At 45.3% G+C, this 20775-nt stretch overlaps 1 protein-coding gene across 1 annotated transcript in view; it reads right to left on the bottom strand.

Annotated features, from left to right (window-relative positions):
* NSUN4 (NOP2/Sun RNA methyltransferase 4) overlaps positions 1–18866 on the bottom strand; it is a 35582-nt gene extending 16716 nt beyond the window's left edge. Inside the window, exons 1-4 of the mRNA XM_032635925.1 lie at positions 18720–18866; positions 14447–14790; positions 10053–10207; positions 6376–6536 (exon numbers count right to left, since the gene is read on the bottom strand). Coding sequence (XP_032491816.1) covers positions 6376–6536; positions 10053–10207; positions 14447–14790; positions 18720–18812 — 753 coding nt within the window. The 5' untranslated portion in view covers positions 18813–18866. The remainder of the gene's footprint in view (positions 1–6375; positions 6537–10052; positions 10208–14446; positions 14791–18719) is intronic.
* Positions 18867–20775: the final 1909 nt, after the last annotated feature.

Below are 20775 nucleotides of genomic sequence, written 5' to 3'. Positions count from 1 at the left end.
ACTATTCAGCCACAAAAAAGAATGAAATAATGCCATTTGCAGCAATATGGATGGACCTAAAGATTATCATACTAAGTGAAGTAAGTCAGAAAGAGAAAGACAAATACCATATGATATCACTTACATGTGGAATCTAAAATATGACACAAATGAACTTATATACAAAATAGAAACAGACTCACAGACATAGAGAACAGACTTGTGGTTGCCAAAGGGGAGAGGGGTTGGGGGAGGGATGGATTGGGAGTTTGGGATTAGCAGGCGCAAACTATTATATATAGAATGTATAAACAGGGTCCTACTGTATAACCCAGGAAACTATATTCAATATCCTGTGATAAATTATAATGGAAAAGAATGTGAAAAAGACTGTATATATATTTGTATAACTGAATCACTGTGCTGTACAGCAGAAATTAACACAACATTGTAAATCAACTATACTTCAATAAAATAAATTAAAAAAAAATAAGACCCCAAAGCATTAACCATTGTGATAAATTAGACTACATTAAGAACTTCTGTTTCATCCTAAGAGGGTGAAAAGATAAGTTACAGAGCAGAAGAAGATATTTATAATACATATATATTCAATAAAGGACTCATATCCAGAATACATAAAGGAACACTCACACATTAAAAAGAGACAAACAAGGGGACTTCCCTGGTAGTCCAGTGGTTAAGAGTCCACCTTCCAATGCAGGCAACACAGGTTCAATCCCTGGTCAGGGAACTAAGATCCCACATGCCATGGAGCAACTAAGCCCGTGCACCACAACTAGAGCCCGTGTGCTGCAACTATAGGGACCACACGCTCTGGAGCCCACGCCACAACTACTGAGCCCGCGAGCTCTGGAGCCCATGTGCAACAACTAGAGAGAAGCCTGCATGCCTCAACGAAGAGCCCATGTGCCACAATGAAAGATCCCGCGTGCTGCAACTGAGACCCGACGCAACCAAAAATAAATAAATAAATAAGAAGTAAATCCTTAAAGACAGACAGGGAATTCCCTGGTGGTCCGGTGGTTAGGACTCCACACTTTCACTGCTGAGGGAATGTGAGGGAATGGGTTCAAACTCTGGTCAGGGAACTAAGATCCCACAAGCCCCGTGGTGTGGCCAAATAAACAAATAAAATAAAAAATAAAAAGTAAATAAAACTTAAAAATAAATAAATAAAAATAGACACATTAAAAAGAGACAGATAATAGGAAAAACAGGCAAAAGACTTGAATTCTCACTTCAAAAAAAAATAGCCAATCAACACATGAAAAGGTGTCCAAACTCATTAGTCATCAGTGAAACAAAAATTAACATCACAATGCAAATACCATTACACGCCCATCAAAATGGCTAAAATGAGGAAAAAATAGTGTATATGTACACACACACACACACACACACACATATATATTTTTTTGGCCGCATCACACAGCATACGGGACACAGGATATTAGTTTCCCGACCAGAGATCAAACCCGTGCCCCCTGCAGTGGAAGGACAGAGTCTTAACCACTGGACCACCAGGGAAGTCCCAAAATAGTATATGTTGATAAGGTTGTGGAACACCAGGAATTTTCATGCACTGTAGGGAGGAATGTAAACTCGCACAATCACTTGGAAAACTCTGACAGTAGTGACTAAAACTGAACATATACATACTCTATGACTCAGAAATTCAACAGAAATGTGTACATAGTGCAACAAAACACATTTACAGGAATGATCACAGCAGTGTTGTTTGTAATAGCCCCAAACTGGAAGTGACCCAAATGTTTCTTACGAATAGAATAGACTATAAATTCTGTATATACACGATAATATATAATACAGCAACAACAATGAATAAACCACTGCCAGGGGCAACAACATGGATGAATCTCACAAACATAATGAGAGAAAAAAGTCAGAAAAGAGTACATACTATATGATTACATTTATATGAAGTACATCCACGGTTTTAGAAGTCAGAATAGTGATCACCTCTAGGAAGACAGAAAGGGGCATAAGAGAGTTTCTGGGATGCTGGTAGTATCATACTTCTTGAAAGGGTAGTAATAATATATTTCACTATAAGATCATTCTTTAAGCAGTATACTGATGATTTGATCACTTCTGTTATACTCCAACGGAAAAATTATTAGAAAATTATGAAAGGTGATAAAAATGACCACAAAATTTAAAGGGAGGGCTTCCCTGGTGGCGCAGTGGTTGAGAGTCCGCCTGCCAATGCAGGGGACACGGGTTCGTGCCCTGGTCTGGGAAGATCCCACATGCCGCGGAGCAGCTGGGCCTGTGAGCCATGGTCGCTGAGCCTGCGAATCCGGAGCCTGTGCCCTGCAACGCAATGGGAGAGGCCACAACAGTGAGAGGCCCGCATACCGCAAAAAACAAAAAAAAAAATTAAAGGGAAACAAGCCTCCTTAAGCAAGTGTTAGCAGAAACAACCACCAGTAGAATTAAACCCCCAAAGAGTTTTCATATTGAAATTATCTAATGTAGAATTAAAATATAAACCTTCCTGGGACTTCCCTGGTGGCACAGTGGTTAAGAATCCACCTGCCAATGCAGGGGACATGGGTTCGAACCCTAATCTGGGAAGATCCTACATGCCACGGAGCAACTAAGCCCATGTGCCACAGCTACTGAGCCTGCACTCTAGAGCTCGTGAGCCACAACTACTGAAGCCCATGTGCCTAGAGCCCGTGCTCCGCAAAAAGAGAAGCCACCGCAATGAGAGGTCTACGCACCGCAACCAAGAGTAGCCCCCACTCGCACCAACTAGAGAAAGCTTGTGTACAGCAACGAAGACCCAATGCAGTCAAAAATAATTAATTAACTAAATAATTTAAAAAAATATATATATATATAAACCTTCCTAAATAAAGTAAAACAAACACAGTAAATAATCTGACAGAGCCAAAACCAAATATATCGTGACAATTGTTTTAAAAGAATAAAATTTACAGATTTGTTCACAAAGCAAACTCCAACTCTATGCAGTATATAAGAGACATATCTAAAAGGAAGTGATTTAACAAGGCTAAATATAAAGAGATGGGTAAAGGTATAACTGCAACACCTATAAAAAGAAAGCTGTGCGTGGGGAGGCAGGTAGGTATCTTGCCATGAAAATGCAGAGCTCTGGCACTCCAGCTGATGGCCAGGTAGAGTTGGGGGAGAGATAGAGTTACCAAGAGTGTATGGAGCCCTGAGATAGTATTCTTCTTTGCATCTAAAGTGCTTCACCCCTGCCTAACACGTAGTATGTGTTACTATGTTATAGTGTGCACAACTATTTGTTCAACAAATAAATTAACAAAGACATCTTCAGGACATTAAAGCTGTTTTCAAATGTCTGAAGCACTTTGATGTGAAATGGGAGGCAGCTCACTGTTCTAAAAGGCATAGCTAGGACCGATGAATGGAAATAATATAATAAGGATTGTGATGATGACAATATTATTAAATGCTTTCTATATACCAGGAGCTATGCTAAATGCATTCTTATTTAATCTTCACCTATGGGATAGGCACTACTATTATCCTTATTTTACAGATGAAGAAACTAAAGCCTAAACTGAAAGGTTAACTTGCCCAAACTTCTCTGGCTGATAAGTGATAGAGCCAGGACTCCGATCCAAGCAGTATGACTCTAGAATCCCTGTACCCAACCATATACCATAAAATCTACACATCTTAATTCAATAAGAGGAAGAATTTTCTAACAGCAGAGGTGTTCAACCACCAAACCTCAGTGAGCCCCTGTCAATGAAAGTGTGAAAGCACAGGCTGAATAACGATGATAGCTACTACCTGCCTAATCTTCACGGCCAGTTGATGTACTAAGCACTTTCCCTGGATATGCTCATTATGAATCCTCATAATAATCTTACATAGCAGTGTTTCCTATTTTACAAATGAAGAGGCTGAAGTTCAGCGAGATCAAGCAGCCTTCCCAAAGTAGGTAAGTGGCAACCTTGTGATACAGAAACAAGTTAGGCCGACAGACAGCAGAGGTCATGCTCTCTCCACTCTGCTGCCCCCATACCAAAAAAGCTGAATAGGGGATTCCTACACAGGTGGGAAGCAGGTCTCTCAAGATAACCAAGATTCTATAAGCCTTGGTCTTTCAATTTCTTAGAGTGGCTGAGGCAAGATGGTAGGAACTGGACATATTGGACAAATGTGTCAGATGACAACACAGAGACAATAGCAATATGACAACAATATGACAACAATAGAGACAATATTTTTTACATTTTTAGAAGTATATGTTTTAAGTAAGTGTTTTTAGAATGTGCCAATTAAAAGAAAATACAAATAACTTAAAAATATGAAATGAGGGGCTTCCGTGGTGGCGCAGTGGTTAAGAATCCACCTGCCAATGCAGGGGACATGGGTTCGAGCCCTGATCCAGGAAGATCCCACATGCCGCAGAGCAACTAAGCCTGTGTGCTACAACTACTGAGCCTGCGCTCTACAGCTCACGAGCCACAACTACTGAAGCCCATGTGCCTATAGCCCGTGCTCCGCAACAAGAGAAACCACCGTAATGAGAGGTCCGCGCACCACAACCAAGAGTAGCCCCCACTCGCCACAACTAGAGAAAAAACCTGCACACTGCAACAAAGACCCAATGCAGCCAAAAATAAATAAAATAAAATAAAATTTTAAAATTTAAAAAAATATATGAAATGACTTTCAACTTCATTCATAACAAAATGCAAATTAGATGCTTCAGTTTGGCAAAAAACAAAAAGCTGGACAACATCAATGGTGGCAGGATATGAGGAAACAGTACTCTTATTCATTACCAGTAGAAATGAAACTGATTTGGCCTCCATAGGGAGTGATTTAGTAACCTCTGTCACTATCCTAAGTACATATAAACTGTTATCCAGCAATTATACTCCAAAAACAAAAACAAAAGCTTGAACTTCAAGGCACATTATTAAATTTAAATAAATACAAAGTTCAGAATAGTAAACATAATATACTACCATTCCTTTTTCTTTTTAAACATCTTTATTGGAGTATAATTGCTTTACAATGTTGTGTTAGTTTCTGCTATATAACAAAGTGAATCAGCTATATGTATACATATATCCCCATATCCCCTCCCTCTTGTGCCTCCCTCCCACCCCTCCATGTGGTCACAAAGCACGGAGCTGATCTCCCTGTGCGATGCAACTGCTTCCCACTAGCTATCTATTTTACATTTGGTGGTGTATATATGCCAATGCTACTCTCTCACTTCGTCTCAGCTTACCCTTGCCCCTCCCCCTGTCCTCAAGTCCATTCTCTATGTCTGCGTCTTTATTCCTGTCTTGCCCCTAGGTTCATCAGAACCATTTTTTAATTTTCAGATTTCATATATATGAGTTAGCATACGTATTTGTTTTTCTCTAGCAAAAGGTATTTGTTTTTCTCTTTCTGACTTACTTCACGCTGTATGACAGACTCTAGGTCCATCCACCTCACTACAAATAACTCAGTTTCGTTTCTTTTTATGACTGAGTAATATTCCATTGTATGTATGTGCCACATCTTCTTTATCCATTCATCTGTCAATGGACACTTAGGTTGCTTCCATGTCCTGGCTATTGTAAATAGTGCTGCAATGAACATTGTGGTACATGACTCTTTCTGAACTATGGTTTTCTCAGGGTATATGCCCAGCAGTGGGATTGCTGGGTCGTATGGTAGTTCTACTTTTAGTTTTTTAAGGAACCTCCATACTGTTCTCCATAGTGGCTGCACCAATTTACAGTCACACCAACAGTGTGGGAGGGTTCCCTTTTCTCCACACCCTCTCCAGCATTTATTGTTTGTAGATTTAAAATACACATTTATATTTGTATATACACAAAGAAAATATTTTAAGAGGATACAGTAGAAAATATAGACAATAGTCATCTGGAGGGAGAGGAAGTAGATGGCTGTGAGACAGGAGTAAGAGGGAAACATACTTTTCCCTGGATACCATGCTGTGCCTTCTACATTTTGTACCATGTACTGTATTAATATTCAAAAATAAATAAAATGAGCTTATTCATATTAATTTAATGAGGGTTACTGTGCAACCAAGTGAGTTGCAAAATAAAATAAGCCTAATAATTTTTTTCCAGTCAGACAGGTTCAAACTCTTTTTGCTAATTGCCTCTAATGAAGATAGTAGCCAGTTATCTAAACTGAGCTAACAATTCTACAGATGGCTGTTTTCACCAAATCACCCATGGAGAGTTGGCCAGGTCCACAGTCAGCCATACATCCTCAAATATATATGGCTAGATCTTACCCCCTCAGGCCCTAGAGCCAGGATGGGGATGCCAGATTTGGCTAGCTGAATGTCCCAGGTCAGGAATCACTCACCCGGTCATAGATGTCCCCCTCCAGTTCTCCCCACTTCCTTCCGTCCCATGATGTGACTCGAACTCGATTCCTATCCCTGACATCTTGAGGCACATAGCTGTGAAGGACCTTCTGTAGTCTGCCTGCTCGTGAAGTGGACAGATCATTGGCAGCGAGATTGCCTGCGGGAGCATAAATTTTAGGATTGTTTTTTCTACTTCTGTAAAAAATGCCATTGGAATCTTGACAGGGATTGCACTGAATCTATAGAGGTTTTGGGTAGTATGAACATCTTATGCCCACAGGAATAAAGCAACTTCAGAGGCCACAGCAAAAGAAAACATCGCACCAGCAATGGTGCTAATGTAGAGTCAGACCAATTCTCAGGCACAGCCAATCAATGCAGACACCAGGGGCAGGTGCAGGTGGAGGAGAAACGTTTATTACATGCATAGCACAGTACTAGACACTCCGGAGTGGGGGCTGCAAAGGCAAACACCGACATAGGCCAGAAAGGTTATGTAAATAAATAAAGCAGACCAGGTTAAAACATTTATTTCTAAAGAAATACGTTCTCTCCCACTTTTCTTGAAATATGTGTCTCTCTTCATCTTTGGTAGACACTACACAGTATTTACCCAAAATTTACTCTCCTCTTATTCCTTAGTAATAGAACTCCAATTTTATTTGAGGGAGGGGGAAGCAATATTCCCCGAAACACTACATTTCCCAGCCTCTTTTGACAACCAAGTAAGACTATATGACTAAGTTTTGGTCAATGAGTTGTAGGCAGAATTATTGTGTGGGACTTCTGGGAAAATGTTTAAAAGGAGCTGATACAATCAGGAGATGTGCCCCTTTTGTTCAGTCTTTTCTTCCTGCCTGGAATTTGAATGTGATGACTGAAGTTCCAGCAGTCATGAGGACCATGAGGCAATCCTGGGGATGGAAGCCAGCAATAAAATAGGTTGCAAAAAGCAAGAAGAAGTCCAAGTCCCCTAATAATTGTGGAGTCTCCATACCAGCCCTGGACTGCCTATATCCCAGCTCTCTTATGTAAGAGAGAAATAAACATTTCTTCTTTAAGCTGGTTAGTTGAGTTTTCTATTGTATATAACCAAACCTAATCCTAAATGATTCATCATCTTTCTTTCATTTTCCCTTTTGTGATAGACACGAGTTCAAGAAATATCTCACTTTGCTCTTGGCTCTACTATAAGAAATAATATTACTGCAAGCTTAATGATAAATGGCAACTGATATGTGGCCTCAGAGTCAAGGAGTGAAAGGGAGCAGTGGGCACTGTGGCACTGTGGTGAAGAACTAGAGAATACACACCTTATCCAATGGTGAACCAGCTTAGTCTTCCCACAAAGAAATATGTCCCAATTTTTGAGGGCACTCGAAGTCAAAATTGGATTCTCTGCTCAAGAGGAATTTGCAGCAGAATATCAACTGAGAAAAGAAAAGTTGGGCTCCAGTTCTGGCTCTACCTCCAACTCATGTAAAAGATTCAAGTTATTGGGCTTCCCTGGTGGCACAGTGGTTGAGAGTCCGCCTGCGCAGGGGACACGGGTTCGTGCCCCGGTTCAGGAAGAACCCACATGCCGCGAGCGGCTGGGCCCGTGAATCATGGCCGCTGAGCCTGCGTGTCCGGAGCCTGTGCTCCGCAACAGGAGAGGCCACAACAGTGAGAGGCCACAACAGTGAGAGGCCCGCGTACCGCAAAAAAAAAAAAAAGATTCAAATTATTTAATCTCTCTAGAGCTCAATTTCCCCCTCCATAAAATACGAGGGCTGGGGCTTCCCTGGTGGCGCAGTGGTTGGGAGTCCGCCTGCCGGTGCAGGGGACGCGGGTTCGTGCCCCGGTCTGGGAGGATCCCACGTGCCGCGGAGCGGCTGGGCCCGTGAGCCATGGCCGCTGAGCCTGCGCGTCCGGAGCCTGTCCTCCGCAGCGGGAGAGGCCACAACAGTGAGAGGCCCCCTTAACCCATTAAAAAAAAAAAAAAAAAAAAAAAAAAAAAAAATACGAGGGCTGGTCCCTTCTTACCCTGTAATTCCTATCTCCGTGGAATCACAGAGTCATTTGAGTGAGGAGCTGGGATAAGGGTGAGGTGTTGGTAATTCAGCATATCTTAGAAAAGCAACTCTCAGTTACTTCTCCTTGGCCCTTCTTCCTCTTCTGAGTTCCAGTCCCTCCTCATCCAAGTAACCCTACCTTATCCATTCCCCCTTCTGATGGATTCTCACAGCACTCAGTCAGATTAACATAGCCCAGTACACAGGCTGGGCTCCCTTGAATTGGACCCATTAAACCGTATCAACATTTCTTCTCCATTCTCTCTGGACTTCCAGAGCTGGTGATCAAATGTGGTACCTCTCTGAATCACCTGTAGGACCTACCTTGAGGCTGGAAGCTGACTCAAACTGTGCAAGTTGGCTAATGAGAACTGGAAAAGAAGGATCCAGGCCCAACAAAAAGCTAGGGCATATGGCAAGTTAAGCATGGCTGAGCTCCAGGATCAGTGTGAAAAATACAGCCCCCTTGTGGATATTTCTCAAGATAAAAATACTGCCTATTTAAGGCAAGATGTCGGCCAACGGATGGTTGAAGTGAATACTTACAGTGTACAAGGCCCGGCCTGGGCTATACTATTGAGTAAGACTTGGGCCTGTCCTCAAGGAATTTATAATCTTGAGGAGGAAGAAGATGCATACCCAGTAAAGCTCTGATGCAAGGCTAATGTGCTAACAGTTGCAAAGGTCATGCCCATGGTGTGGGAGCACCGGAGACAGAGGCAGCACTTCTCAACTGGCCAGCAGGGATCATGAGGGAAGACTTCCGGGAGGTGGTACACTTGAGCTGAGGCTGGAAAGCTTAAAGGGCATTGACAGGCCAGCTGTGATAAGGTGGGGGTATTCCAGAGAGAATCCATAACATGGCAAAGTTGGAGGCTTATTCAGGCAACAGAGAATAGCAGGTTTTGGCAGAAGCACATAAAGCCTGGGGCAGAATGACACAGTAAAGCTATAACGGGGGACTTCCCTGGTGGTGCAGTGGTTAAGAATCCACCTGCCAATGCAGGGGACATGGGTTCGAGCCCTGGTCCAGGAAGATCCCACATGCCTGGAGCAACTAAGCCTGTGCATCACAACTACTGAGCCTTCACTCTAGAGCCTGCGAGCCACAACTACTGAAGCCCGCGCACCTAGATCCTGTGCTCCACAACAAGAGAAGCCACTGCAGTGAGAAGGCCACTCACCGCAACTAGAGAAAGCCCGTGTGCAGCAACGAAGACCCAACGCAGCCAAAAATAAATAAATTTATTAAAAAATGAAAATAAAGCTATAACAGGCTGCTGCAGCCAGATCTTATCACTTTAGCTGGCAGGTTAAGGAAATGGAACTTAATCTTAGACACAAAGTAAACAGATGCAGAGGGATGAAAGTGTCATGTGGTAGATTAATCAGGGCTCTGTTTTAATCTGCCTTCAGAGACCTTGCTCTGATCACCAGTCTTCCCTGGCCAACTAACAGAGAAAGAGAGAAAATCATTGCAAACAGAAAAAACACACCAGCTTAGCAAGCAAGCACTATTTTACCTGTGACCCAGACCAGAAAGCCCATCATATTTAGTGTGCCCTTGACTGGGTGAGGTTGGGAGCCCTCCCTGCCAAGACACCAGCCCTCTGACTTACGGCAACAGCCAGTCTGAAGCAATGCTAGTGTCTTTCCCCCAGGGGCGGCACACAGGTCAAGCACAGTGTCACCAGGCTGCAGGCCGAGGGCCAGGACAGGCAGCAAGGAGGCAGCATCCATCAGGTAGTAATCCATGACACCCAGGCTGCCAAGCCTAGAAGAGAGGAGACCACCTTAGAGTCAAATTCCAAGTCAGGAGACCCACTGGAAATCAAGGTCACAAGTCCATGCCCTCAGGGGCTACTGAGCTCTACTCAGCAAAAACTAATTTCTCAGACCCACACTCAGTTGTGTACTTACTCATTCATTCATCTACATAGCAGCCAGAGTAGCCTTTTAAAACATAGATCAACTCACTCTATTTCAGCCACACCAGCCATCTTGCTATTCCTTAATTAAGCCACGCATACTCCTGTCTCAGGCTTTTGTAGTTGTGCTTTTTGCCTACAACACTCTTCCTCCAAATATCCCTCATTTGCTTCCTCACTTCTTTCAGGTCCTCCTCAAAAGTTACCTCATCAAAGAGGCACTGGCATACCCTGACTACTCCATCTAAAAATAGCAGCCCCCTACTCCCATCTATCTATCTTGCATTCTTTTTCTTTAAAGTATTTATTATTCACTTTATATGTATAGGTTTGTGTGTATTTTACCCCTTCTCTCTCTCCCTATTAGAATGAAGGTGGGGACTTTGTCTTGCTTTGTTCATTATAACATCCCCAACACCTGAAACAGTGAATGGCATGTAGTAAGAACTCAGTTTTATTAGGTTACATACTGAGATACAAAGTGCTTTGTGGGTTCAGGAAAGAGTGCCATCCACTGTGCCTGTCAGAGTCAGAGTTACCTGAGTTAGATCTGATGAAGGAATGGGCCTTCATTCGGTTAAAAAAAAAACAGAAGAGGAGCATTCCAAGCAGAAGAAAAAAGAAAAAGAAAAGGCACAGATGCATGCAAACTCATAACTTCTTTCAGACACAGTGAGAAATCTGGTGTGTTAGAAATACAAGGTACATTAGATTGAAGTTGGAAAGCAGATAGAGGCCAAGGCGGTAAAAGGTCTTAAACCCTACGCTAAGGAGTTTGGACTATAACCTGTAGACAGTTACCAAAAGTTTTTAAAGAAAATGACATGGGGGCTTCCCTGGTGGCGCAGTGGTTGAGAGTCCACCTGCCGATGCAGGGGACACGGGTTCATGCCCCAGTCCGGGAAGATCCCACATGCCGCGGAATGGCTGGGCCCGTAAGCCATGGCCGCTGAGCCTGTGCGTCCGGAGCCTGTGCTCTGCAACGGGAGAGGCCACTTCAGTGAGAGGCCCACGTATCACAAAAAAAAAAAAAGAAAAGAAAATGACATGATTGGCTAGTTAGAGTTTTAGAAAGCTAGGTGGGCTACAAAGAACAAATTAGAAACAGAGACACCAGTGGGAAAGCTGTTACAAGAGTCCAAACGAGAGCTAATAAGGCATGGAGAGAGGCAGCACCCATGTGGGTAGAGAGAGAGGGACAACAGACAGGTTGTTGTCACAGAAGGCCTTCTCACTCCCAATCCACTTGTCATAAGGGCAACTGTGGTGCAGCCATTCAGCCTGAGACACGGTTCAGCACGGACAGCCTTTGGCGACAGCCTCAAGGAGGCAGAAACTTGGTCCTTGCTGACCTGACAGGAAGGCTCTGGAAGAAAGATGTGACAAGATATAAGACAGAGCACCACTGAGAATCAGCTACAAGACCTACAATCCCCAGTCTCGAGGTCATAACACCTTTGGCGTTCACAAATGGGCTCAGGCCATGATAGGATATTTTCAAAGTCAAATCACACTTTGTGCCGCAACTACTGAGCCCGCACACCACAACTACTGAAGCCTGCGCGCCTAGAGCCTGTGCTCCACGACAAGAGAAGCCACCGCAATAAGCCTGCGCACCACAAAGAAGAGTAGCCCCTGCTCGCCGCAACTAGAGAAAGCCTGCGCGCAGCAACAAAGACCCAACACAGCCAAAAATAAATAAACTTAAAAAAAAAAAAGCAGCACAACAATTTCTCAATTTCAGGAGGTTCCTGGACTCCCTAAATACATCCTTGAACTCCCAAGAGATTAAGATCCCCTTGATTTACAGGGAGCCCATCAAGACAAGAAGGAAAAAAAACTCAAACATAGAGGGCTGCTTCCCCCACTACTGTCCGGATATCCTCAGGCAACTTAGGAAACCTCATGGGTCTGACTCCATTGATCTGCCTAAAGCCAGTGCCTCCAAATTGGTCTCTAATCCTGCTCTCATCTATGCCCTCCTCACAGTGACTAAAATGATCTTCCTGAAGCACAACCTTGATGGGAATAACATCGATATTGCAGGTACTATACTAGGTGTTTAATATGCATCATTTCCTTTAATCCTCACCACAACCCTGTGAGGCAGGAGAACCCAGATTCTAGAGCCTGACTGCCTGGATCTCAAATCCAGCCCAGTTGCTCATCAGTTGTGTGACCTTCTGCAAATTACTCAATTTCCCTGTGCCTCAGTTTCCTCATCTGTAATAAGAGTACCTATCAGATAGGATTAGTGTAAGAATTAAAGGAATAGAAGACAAGTACTTAGAACAGTAGCTGGCACAGTGAGCTACACTGTCAGCTATTACTACCATTACTTTCCAGATTATTTTCCTGATAAGGAAACCAAGGCTCAGTTATCCAATGCCACATGTCTAATAAGTGGTGAAGACAGGATCCAAACCTAGGTTTTCTTAACCACTGTACATTATTACCTTTCCTCTACTCAAAAACCCTCTTCAGTGGTTCTCTAGAACAGATGAACGTATTGCAATTACAGCAATATGAATTAAAAGGCACATGTCTGAAGCTGCCCAGCCCTGGTAATTCCAGCCATTTATAAGCAACCCTGGACCACCAGGAAAATCCCCTTCCCCCAACCTGCAAGCTCGTGACATTCAAGATTCCCACACATGGCCCCCATGTACTTTTCCAACCTCATCTCTTACTTCTCTTAAGCATGCAGTCTTCCCTCAAACCAGCAGCTAAGACAACTGCAAAAGCCTCCTAACTTACAACTCCATTTCTAGCCTTGCCCCTCTCCAATCTATTTTCCACACAGCAGCCAGAATGATATTTTAAAAATTCAGATCTGATCATGTTATTCCCCAGCTTAAAACCTTTCATGGCTGGGGCTTCCCTGGATGCCCAGTGATTAAGACTCTGAGCTTCCACTGCAGGGAGCACAGATTTGACCCCTGGTCAGGAAACTAAGATCCTGCATGCCACACGGTGTGGCCAAAAACAAACAAAAAACCACCACCAACAAAACAAACCAACCAACCTTTCATGGCTCCCTCTTCCTTTTAGAGAAAAAGTCCATGATCCCATAAGGCCTGTAAAACCTTCAAAATCTGGCTCTAGCCCTCTTCTGTAGCCTCACATCACTCTCCCATCCCCACTCCACGCCACCAGCTTTAATTCCTACTCGGCTTTCAGGTCTTAGCTTAAAGTTCACTTCCTCAGCATTAGATCTCCTAACTGTAAGACTTCATAGCATCTTGCACTTTTTTTCTGTAGCACTTATCACAACCATAAATAGTTTTTTAACACTTATCTCCCTCACTAGGCTGCAAGCTCCATGAGGACTTGTGCACTTAAGAGTGCCTAGCATTTGGTAGACAATAAATATTTGTTGAATGAATGAATCAGTCCTTCAAAGATCAATTCCCACATCCTACAGCTAACACTGAGCTCTCCTTTTCTCAATTTAGCATTTTATTACAGAGTCTTTTTTCATTCAACTTCATATACATCTGAGCATTGGATAAGATGACTGGAAGGTCTCCTTTTTTTTTACCCCAGTCTGGTCTGGTACTAACTTCGTGACCCTAAGCAAGCCCTATTTCCTAGGCAAGTCCCACCTCTTATTTGGTATCATGAGGTTACTTGTCCTACTCACTTTGATGGGGGCAAGTGAGAAAGCAGTTGTAAATAACACACATTTTAACTGGAGAGGGTGCTCGTGTAAAAAGGTTTTTTGTTTTTTTTCTTACTTAGGCGGTAGAAGTGGGGCACTTAAGCAGGTTCAAAGTGCAGGTTCTGAGGTCAGACTGCCTAGGTCTAAATACTAGCTTCACCACTTACTATCTAAGGGACCTAAAGCAAGTAAGTACCTTAACTTCCCTGCACCTTTGTTTCCTCAAATGTAAAAGAAAAACAATAATATTACCCACCTCAGAAGGCTGTTGACAGAACAAAAGGAGATAATGCCCAGCATGTATAAGTACTCAGTAAATATTAGCAATATTAAGATCCCTATTAAACAGGACAGGAGCTGTGCCTCTTCCTGTCTACTTCCAGCAGACACTCAGAACAGCCCTAGCCACAGCTCCAGATCCTACCTGGCAGGAGGGAAACGGCTGACATCCCCTCTGGCGAAAGTGAAGCATCGAAGGTTTGGACTGCAGGCCCAGGAGGCAGGGGGTGGAGCTGCAGTTTGGCCATTCTCAGGTTCTGGTTCCCCGTGGAAGATAGCTTCATTCACGAAGTCCCTTGCACTCAGCTGCTCCAGCTCCGCACTCACACGATCCCAGGCAGCAAAGTTATTGACCAGTGCACCATACTTCTGCTCTGAGAGGAGACTGACCCGGATCGATGGCCAAAGATCCCCAAATTGCACACTGTAGGTCATGTCAAAATTCTGCAGAGCCAGTCGAGTGGCAGGAAATTTGGGCTCTGTGGCAGCCTAAAAGAATGAGAACAGGCCTACTGGTCTTCCAGTCTTGCCTCTATCCCCTTACTGCCTGAGCCCACCAGTACCTCAGAGCGCTGGGGCAAACGTGGATCCAGCTAGTGCCCACTCCTCTTTGCACCCTGTCTTTGCATCCTGCCTCTGCCTGCCAAAGAAGTGTGTGAGAGACAAGCAGTGGGGAACCAGCCTTTCTATCTCAGCGTTGTGAAAGTAAGCTATAGCTCTCACAATAGCATGTGGGGGTCACCAATAAAGAGGATACTCCTTTGAGGCCTTGGAGAGGACTCTTGAGAAGAGTCTACAGCAGGTTGGTAGAAACTATGTAGGCCCTGGGTGAAGCATCAAGCTTAAAAATAGAAGATGTTTTCTTTCTCAACAGACCTTCCATTTTCTAAAGCACTTTCATGTCTCCTAGTTTAGGTGAGCACCACAAGAGATAGCGCAGTGGGATACAAAAAATATCAACCTTCTACATTTGATGGAGAGATGAGGGTAACTTACCTAAGGTCATGCAGTGACTGACACCACAATGCTCAGAATCACAGGGCTGAGGGTCATTTTGGGAAAGTCCCCAGACTCCAGGAAGGTGGGATGAGGAGAGCTCACAGAAACCTTGAGGTGTGAACAAAAGTGGGGACTTACAGGATGACTGCTATGAGGGTAGCAGAGAGGGGCATGAGTCAGGCTTGAAGAGCACAGAAGTAGACTGAAAGGGAAAAAAGGCCTCAGCTGAGGAGTCCACAAGTTGGTCCTGGTTGCCACAGCTGGGATGCTTGCTATGGCTGGCAGCCCTGTTACTATGAATTTTGCTTTAGCCTGGATTTTTGGATTTTTGGTCAGAACTCTTTCTCTGCTCTCATTTCTTGTTATGGTGGGGACTCTTGCTCTGGCCACGACTTTTGCCACGGCAAGGACTCTTGCTTCGGCTCCGACTTCTGTTACGGAGGGCACTCTTGATCGGGCCCTGACTTTTGCTATGTTGGGTACTTTCGCTCTGGCCCTGACTTTCAAAAAGTTGAGGACTCCCACTCTGTTCCTGATTTATGCTCTGATGGGTACTATGGCTCCCATTCAGACTTCTACTAAGATGGAAACTCTTTCTTTGACTCCAATTTGTGCTAGGGCTATGGGTACTCTCACTCTGGCTCCAACTTGTGCTTTGGAGGGTGCTCTTGCTCTGGCTGTCACTACTCTGGCATTCACTAATAACAACAGTCGAACTACAGTTGGCATTAGTGCTACAGCTGGAATTCTTGGATGAAGACAAAGGACAGCTGTAGAGGATCTGGGGAGACTCCTTGCGGCAGTCTCGAGAAACCAGAGTAGACATGGAGGCCACAGGGCATAGTATCAAGATGGCCCCAGGCTCGGGGGGCAATCGGTAAATTTGGGGGGTCAAAGGGTGTTCTCAAAGGGATAAAACAATAGATATGCATAGAACAAGGAGGCACCACAGGCTGGCGATGAGGTTGGGGTGGGCCCCTGGGAGTGCTATAGGTGCCACAGCAGGGCACCACGGGCTGGTTATGACACTGAAGGGGACCTGTGGATTGATTGAGGGGACCAGAGAGTAGGCAGGGATTGCGGCAGGTGGGGGAAACCACAGAATACACATGGGTACTGCAGGGGGGTCCAATGGGGGGTCCTCGGGGGCTGGTCTGAGCATAACTATTGGGTAAGACAGGATCACAAGGAAGGCAAAGGGGAAGGGAAGTGGGGATAACTGTTTTGAGGGTTCTAGGGACCACAGTAGGTGTGGTAGTCCCTTGGGGAAGTTTTTGGGGCAGGAATTTGAGCAAGTTGTGATGAATGTCACCATACAAGAAGGACCGGAGAGACCAGAAGGGCAGCAGGGAGGTGGAGGAGAGGTGCTGGCCTTAGGCGACATGGGCCGGTCAGGAGTGTGCTGGGTGACCAGGGAGTGACATCTGTGAGGAGCACATGGCTGTTTTAACTCTGAGGATTTGGGAGACTTAGCTTGGGGGCAAACTGGGATAGGGAGAGGGGGTTCCTTATAGCTTCTGCAGTGGGGTGCCTGGAGTGGAGACATAAACTGGTTGCCTGGAGGTGAAGGAAAGAAGGCAGAACAAGGACAGTGGGAGGACAGAGGAAGAGGTGGTTCCTGGGGACAGGGTGGACCAGAAATTGTAGTGCCTGAGGTTATGCAGACATAAGAGCTCCCACCAGTCTCCCAAGAGTAAATGGACTCAAAGCAAGGCTTCCTGGAAACCTGGGACTGGGGCGAGCAAGGAGAGCCAGTACTCCCAAGGGGTAGGTGGATGGCACAGTAAGGGCTCCCAGCGGCAGGTATGCTGGCATCTGGGGGAATATGGGAATAGTGATAAGAGCCCTCCTGAGGTGAGCTGGGACAAGATGTGCCTGCCTGAGAAGAAAGTGGGGAGCCACAGTAATTTTTCCCAGGAGGGGGGTCAAGCTGTGGTTTAGGTTCACAAGCGTCTGAATGCTTAACATGGCCTTAGTAAAAGCTGCCAGTGGGTGGGGAAGATGTTGGGGAAAGAGGAGGATAATTATAACTCCTCCCTGAGGACCAGGAAGAGAGCAGAGTGGAGGTCATGGGCCCAGTTTCCAAAACCCTGCGAGAAAGGGGTGGGGAAATTATAGGTCTAGTTTCCATGGGCCAGTGAGCATGAGGAGGTGAAATTATGAGGCCAGTTCCCAGCGGCCTATGAGTAAGAGGAGGTGAAATCATGGGGCAAGTTCCCTGGGTCCCAGCAGTGATGGAAGGTGAAATCGTGAGGCCAGTTTCCAAAGGCACATGAGTGAGGGGAGGGGAGGTCACCAGGTTGGTCACTGGGGCTGAAGGGTATCCACCACAGTAACAGCGATAAGTGTGTTGGTCAAAGTAAGGGCCTTGGGGACAGGGACATGGTGTTCTCAGGGGACTGATCCAGCTGCAATAAGGGCTCCACAGACGGGCAAGGGGTGACCCCACAAGGCGGAACCGGTCAACACAAGGACTTGGAGGGGATGAATCCGAGAGGATAGGCTCCCGGCGGTAGGGCCTTCCTAGGAGTGGAGAACAGGGTTCAAAAGAACATCTTCCTGGGCGCAGGGGAGTCTTTGGGGGTGGGGAGAGGGGAAGTGGGGGTGGGGAGAGGGGAGGTGGGGGCGGGGAAGGAATCGCTTGGGGTAGGGCGGGGGGCTGGCCGGTTATGGAAGAAATTCCAGGGCTACAAGTGAGGCCAGAGAAAGGATCTCTGGATAAGTGGGGAGAGCCCATGGGGTGAGAGGAGTCGCTGCACCTTTTTGCCTGGGCTTGGGGGAAAGGCCGGGAGGGTGGCTACTGTAACTTCCTGGGCGCCAGAGGCGGCTCGAGGCTGAGGAAGGGGTTGAATCCTTTCCCGGAGGGCAGAGGAAGGAGAGAAGGGGAAGTCGCTATGTCACCTTCCTAGGGGTGAGAGAGGCCGGGCTGGAAGGTTTAGGAGGAAAGGAGTAGAAGAGGTCATGCGGTGGGGGCGGGGGGCGGGAGGGGAGACGGAGGAGGAGAAAGAGGGAGGGGGGAGGGAGGAGCAGAAAGGGGGAGGGGAAGGGAGGAAGGGAAGTGGAAGGGTTAGTGGGGGCCCAAGGGAAGGTAACCAAGAGCCGGGAAACAAGAGGCGAGACAGAACTTAAAGAATGAGGACAGAGGTGATGGCGTAACATAGAGGGGCGGAGTCTGGAGTCTGCAGACTTAAGAGAAAAAGCCGAAGACTTGTGACGAAATAAAAGGGCGGACAGAGGCGATGACGTTACAGATGTGAGAGGGAGGGGCCTAGTCACGCCCCCTGAGGGGCGGGGGAAAGGAGGCCCAAGGCGTTCCAGAGGCACAGGAGTAGCGAGCCTAACTGAGGGCGCGGGAAGTGGGAGGGCTGGAGAAGTTTCCCGAGGGATGGTGGCGAGACACTGCTGTCACGGGACCTTACCCATTTCTTCTTATGTCGTTGTCTCCGCGGGACTGTCATGAAGTCCGCACGCTTCAGCATGTCCCGCACACCTCTCCCTACCAGCGCAGCCATGTCTGCGTGCACCGCTGGGTAGTTCCGACCGGAACCGCAAAGGGAGACGCGCAGGTTCCGGAGAGTTGGTGCGCCCCACTGCGGACGAAAAGGGGAGAGAGTTAACGGCTCTTTCCTGGGGCTCTGCCCACCGATACGTCGCAGATGCAAACCCAGCCCAGCGTAGGGATCTTTTGAGGGTCTGGAAAAGAAGAATTTTTCGCAGAGAGTGGTGGCTCCGTTTGGATGCTTGTACAGACTCTGTAAAGTCCCGTAACCCAGTTGGGGGATCAGGGAGGACTGGTAGCTGACAGTTGAGTACTGAAGGAGTTAGGTAGGCAAAATGGAGCGAGAAGAGTCTTTTAGGCAGAAGTACAGAGAGAGATCCTGAGGTAGAGAAAAACGAGGCTAGACTTCTAGGCAGAGGCGGTTTTATAGTGAAGCTAATTAAGCTTAAGTTTCAGGACCTGTCATTTGCACTGCCCTTTTCAAGGCTCGTACCTAATTTTTGTATTATTTTTCTTAAAGAGGGTCTCCCAAATTTTTTAAGCTTCCACAGAACTTGACTCCACCACAGGAGCCAGTGGAAAGGAGGGTCATTATCAGATAATTGTTTTTAAAAATGAACATCTGATAGCCAGCGATCCGAGTAGGTGGGAGTAGGGCAGGGAGATCAGATGAGAGAAGACCATGGTCTGGATTAGTGTGGTGGCAGTGAAGATGGAGAGAAGAAGATGGATTCCCCTTATAGTTCAGAGAAAGAAGTACAGGACTTGTTGACTGACTGACCCTATCTACACTAGTGTATACTACACCACCAGTCAATAGCTGTCCTCTTACTCTGCTTTTATTCTTCTGACTTATTATCACCTGATATGTATTTATTTTCTTATAGTGTGCTAAATAATAATTTTCAAAAGGTTAAAAACATAACTTATAAAAATATAAAATGAACACATGCCAAAGATTTTATTCATCATAATAAACTGCTTATCCATTATTATCCTAAATAATGAGGGAACCAGTGAGATGGTAAGACTTGTTCAAATGAGAATTTGAGTTTCAGAGATTTAGATTATCAGCCAAAGGAATGCTGAAATGAATTTGCTAATAGTTGCAAAAACATTAATATCCTATTAAGCAATAAACTATAATGTTGGGGATTATCTTTTACCAGAGAGAATTAAATTCCATCTCTACTGGACAAAAATTCATTTGCATTTCTATGGATAGGAATTATTTCCATTGCTCTCAGACAAGGTTTGCATTGCCATCAGTTTTCTACAAGTTAACCTCTACCCCTATAAAGTTGTAAGATAGCCTAGTCAATGTAAAGTCAATCAAAGTTATACCCCAGCACTACAATAAAAGATCACCCAGTAATCCTCTTCTGCCCATTTACAAGTTCTGGACAATTTTTCTGGATTTGTCTCCCCTCACTAGGATGTAATATTTAAAGAGCAAGGATTTTGTTTGATTCATTGTTGAATTATCATCACCTAGAACTGTATATGATACATTGTTGGCTCTCAATAAATATTTATTGAATGAGGGAGTGAAAAATGAGAAAGTAGGGATGTGAATGTAAATTTCTTTGAGAAGTTTGTTACAGGGACCTAGCAGTTGTAAGGTGGAGGGAGGTACATGTATAGAGAAAGGCCTTTTTTTAAAAAAAGCTCAGCGTTTCCCCGGTTGGCACAGTGGTTAAGAATCCACTTGCCAATGCAGGGGACAGGGGTTCGAGTCCTGGTCGGGGAAGATCCCACATGCCACGGAGCAACTAAGCCTGTGCGCCACAACTACTGAAGCCCGCGCACCACAGCTACTCAATCCACTTGCCTAGAGCCCGTGCTCCGCAACAAGAGAAGCCACCACAATAAGAAGGCTGTGCACTGCAACAAAGAGTAGCCCCTGCTCACCGCAACTAAAGCCTGCACACAGCAACAAAGACCCAACGCAGCCAAAAATAAATAAATGAAATAAA

Source organism: Phocoena sinus, chromosome 1 (genome assembly GCF_008692025.1).
Source record: "Phocoena sinus isolate mPhoSin1 chromosome 1, mPhoSin1.pri, whole genome shotgun sequence".
NCBI classification, from domain to species: Eukaryota; Metazoa; Chordata; class Mammalia; order Artiodactyla; family Phocoenidae; genus Phocoena; species Phocoena sinus.
The sequence above is the reverse complement of the archived record's forward strand: the minus strand, read 5'-3'. Positions and strand labels throughout refer to the sequence as shown.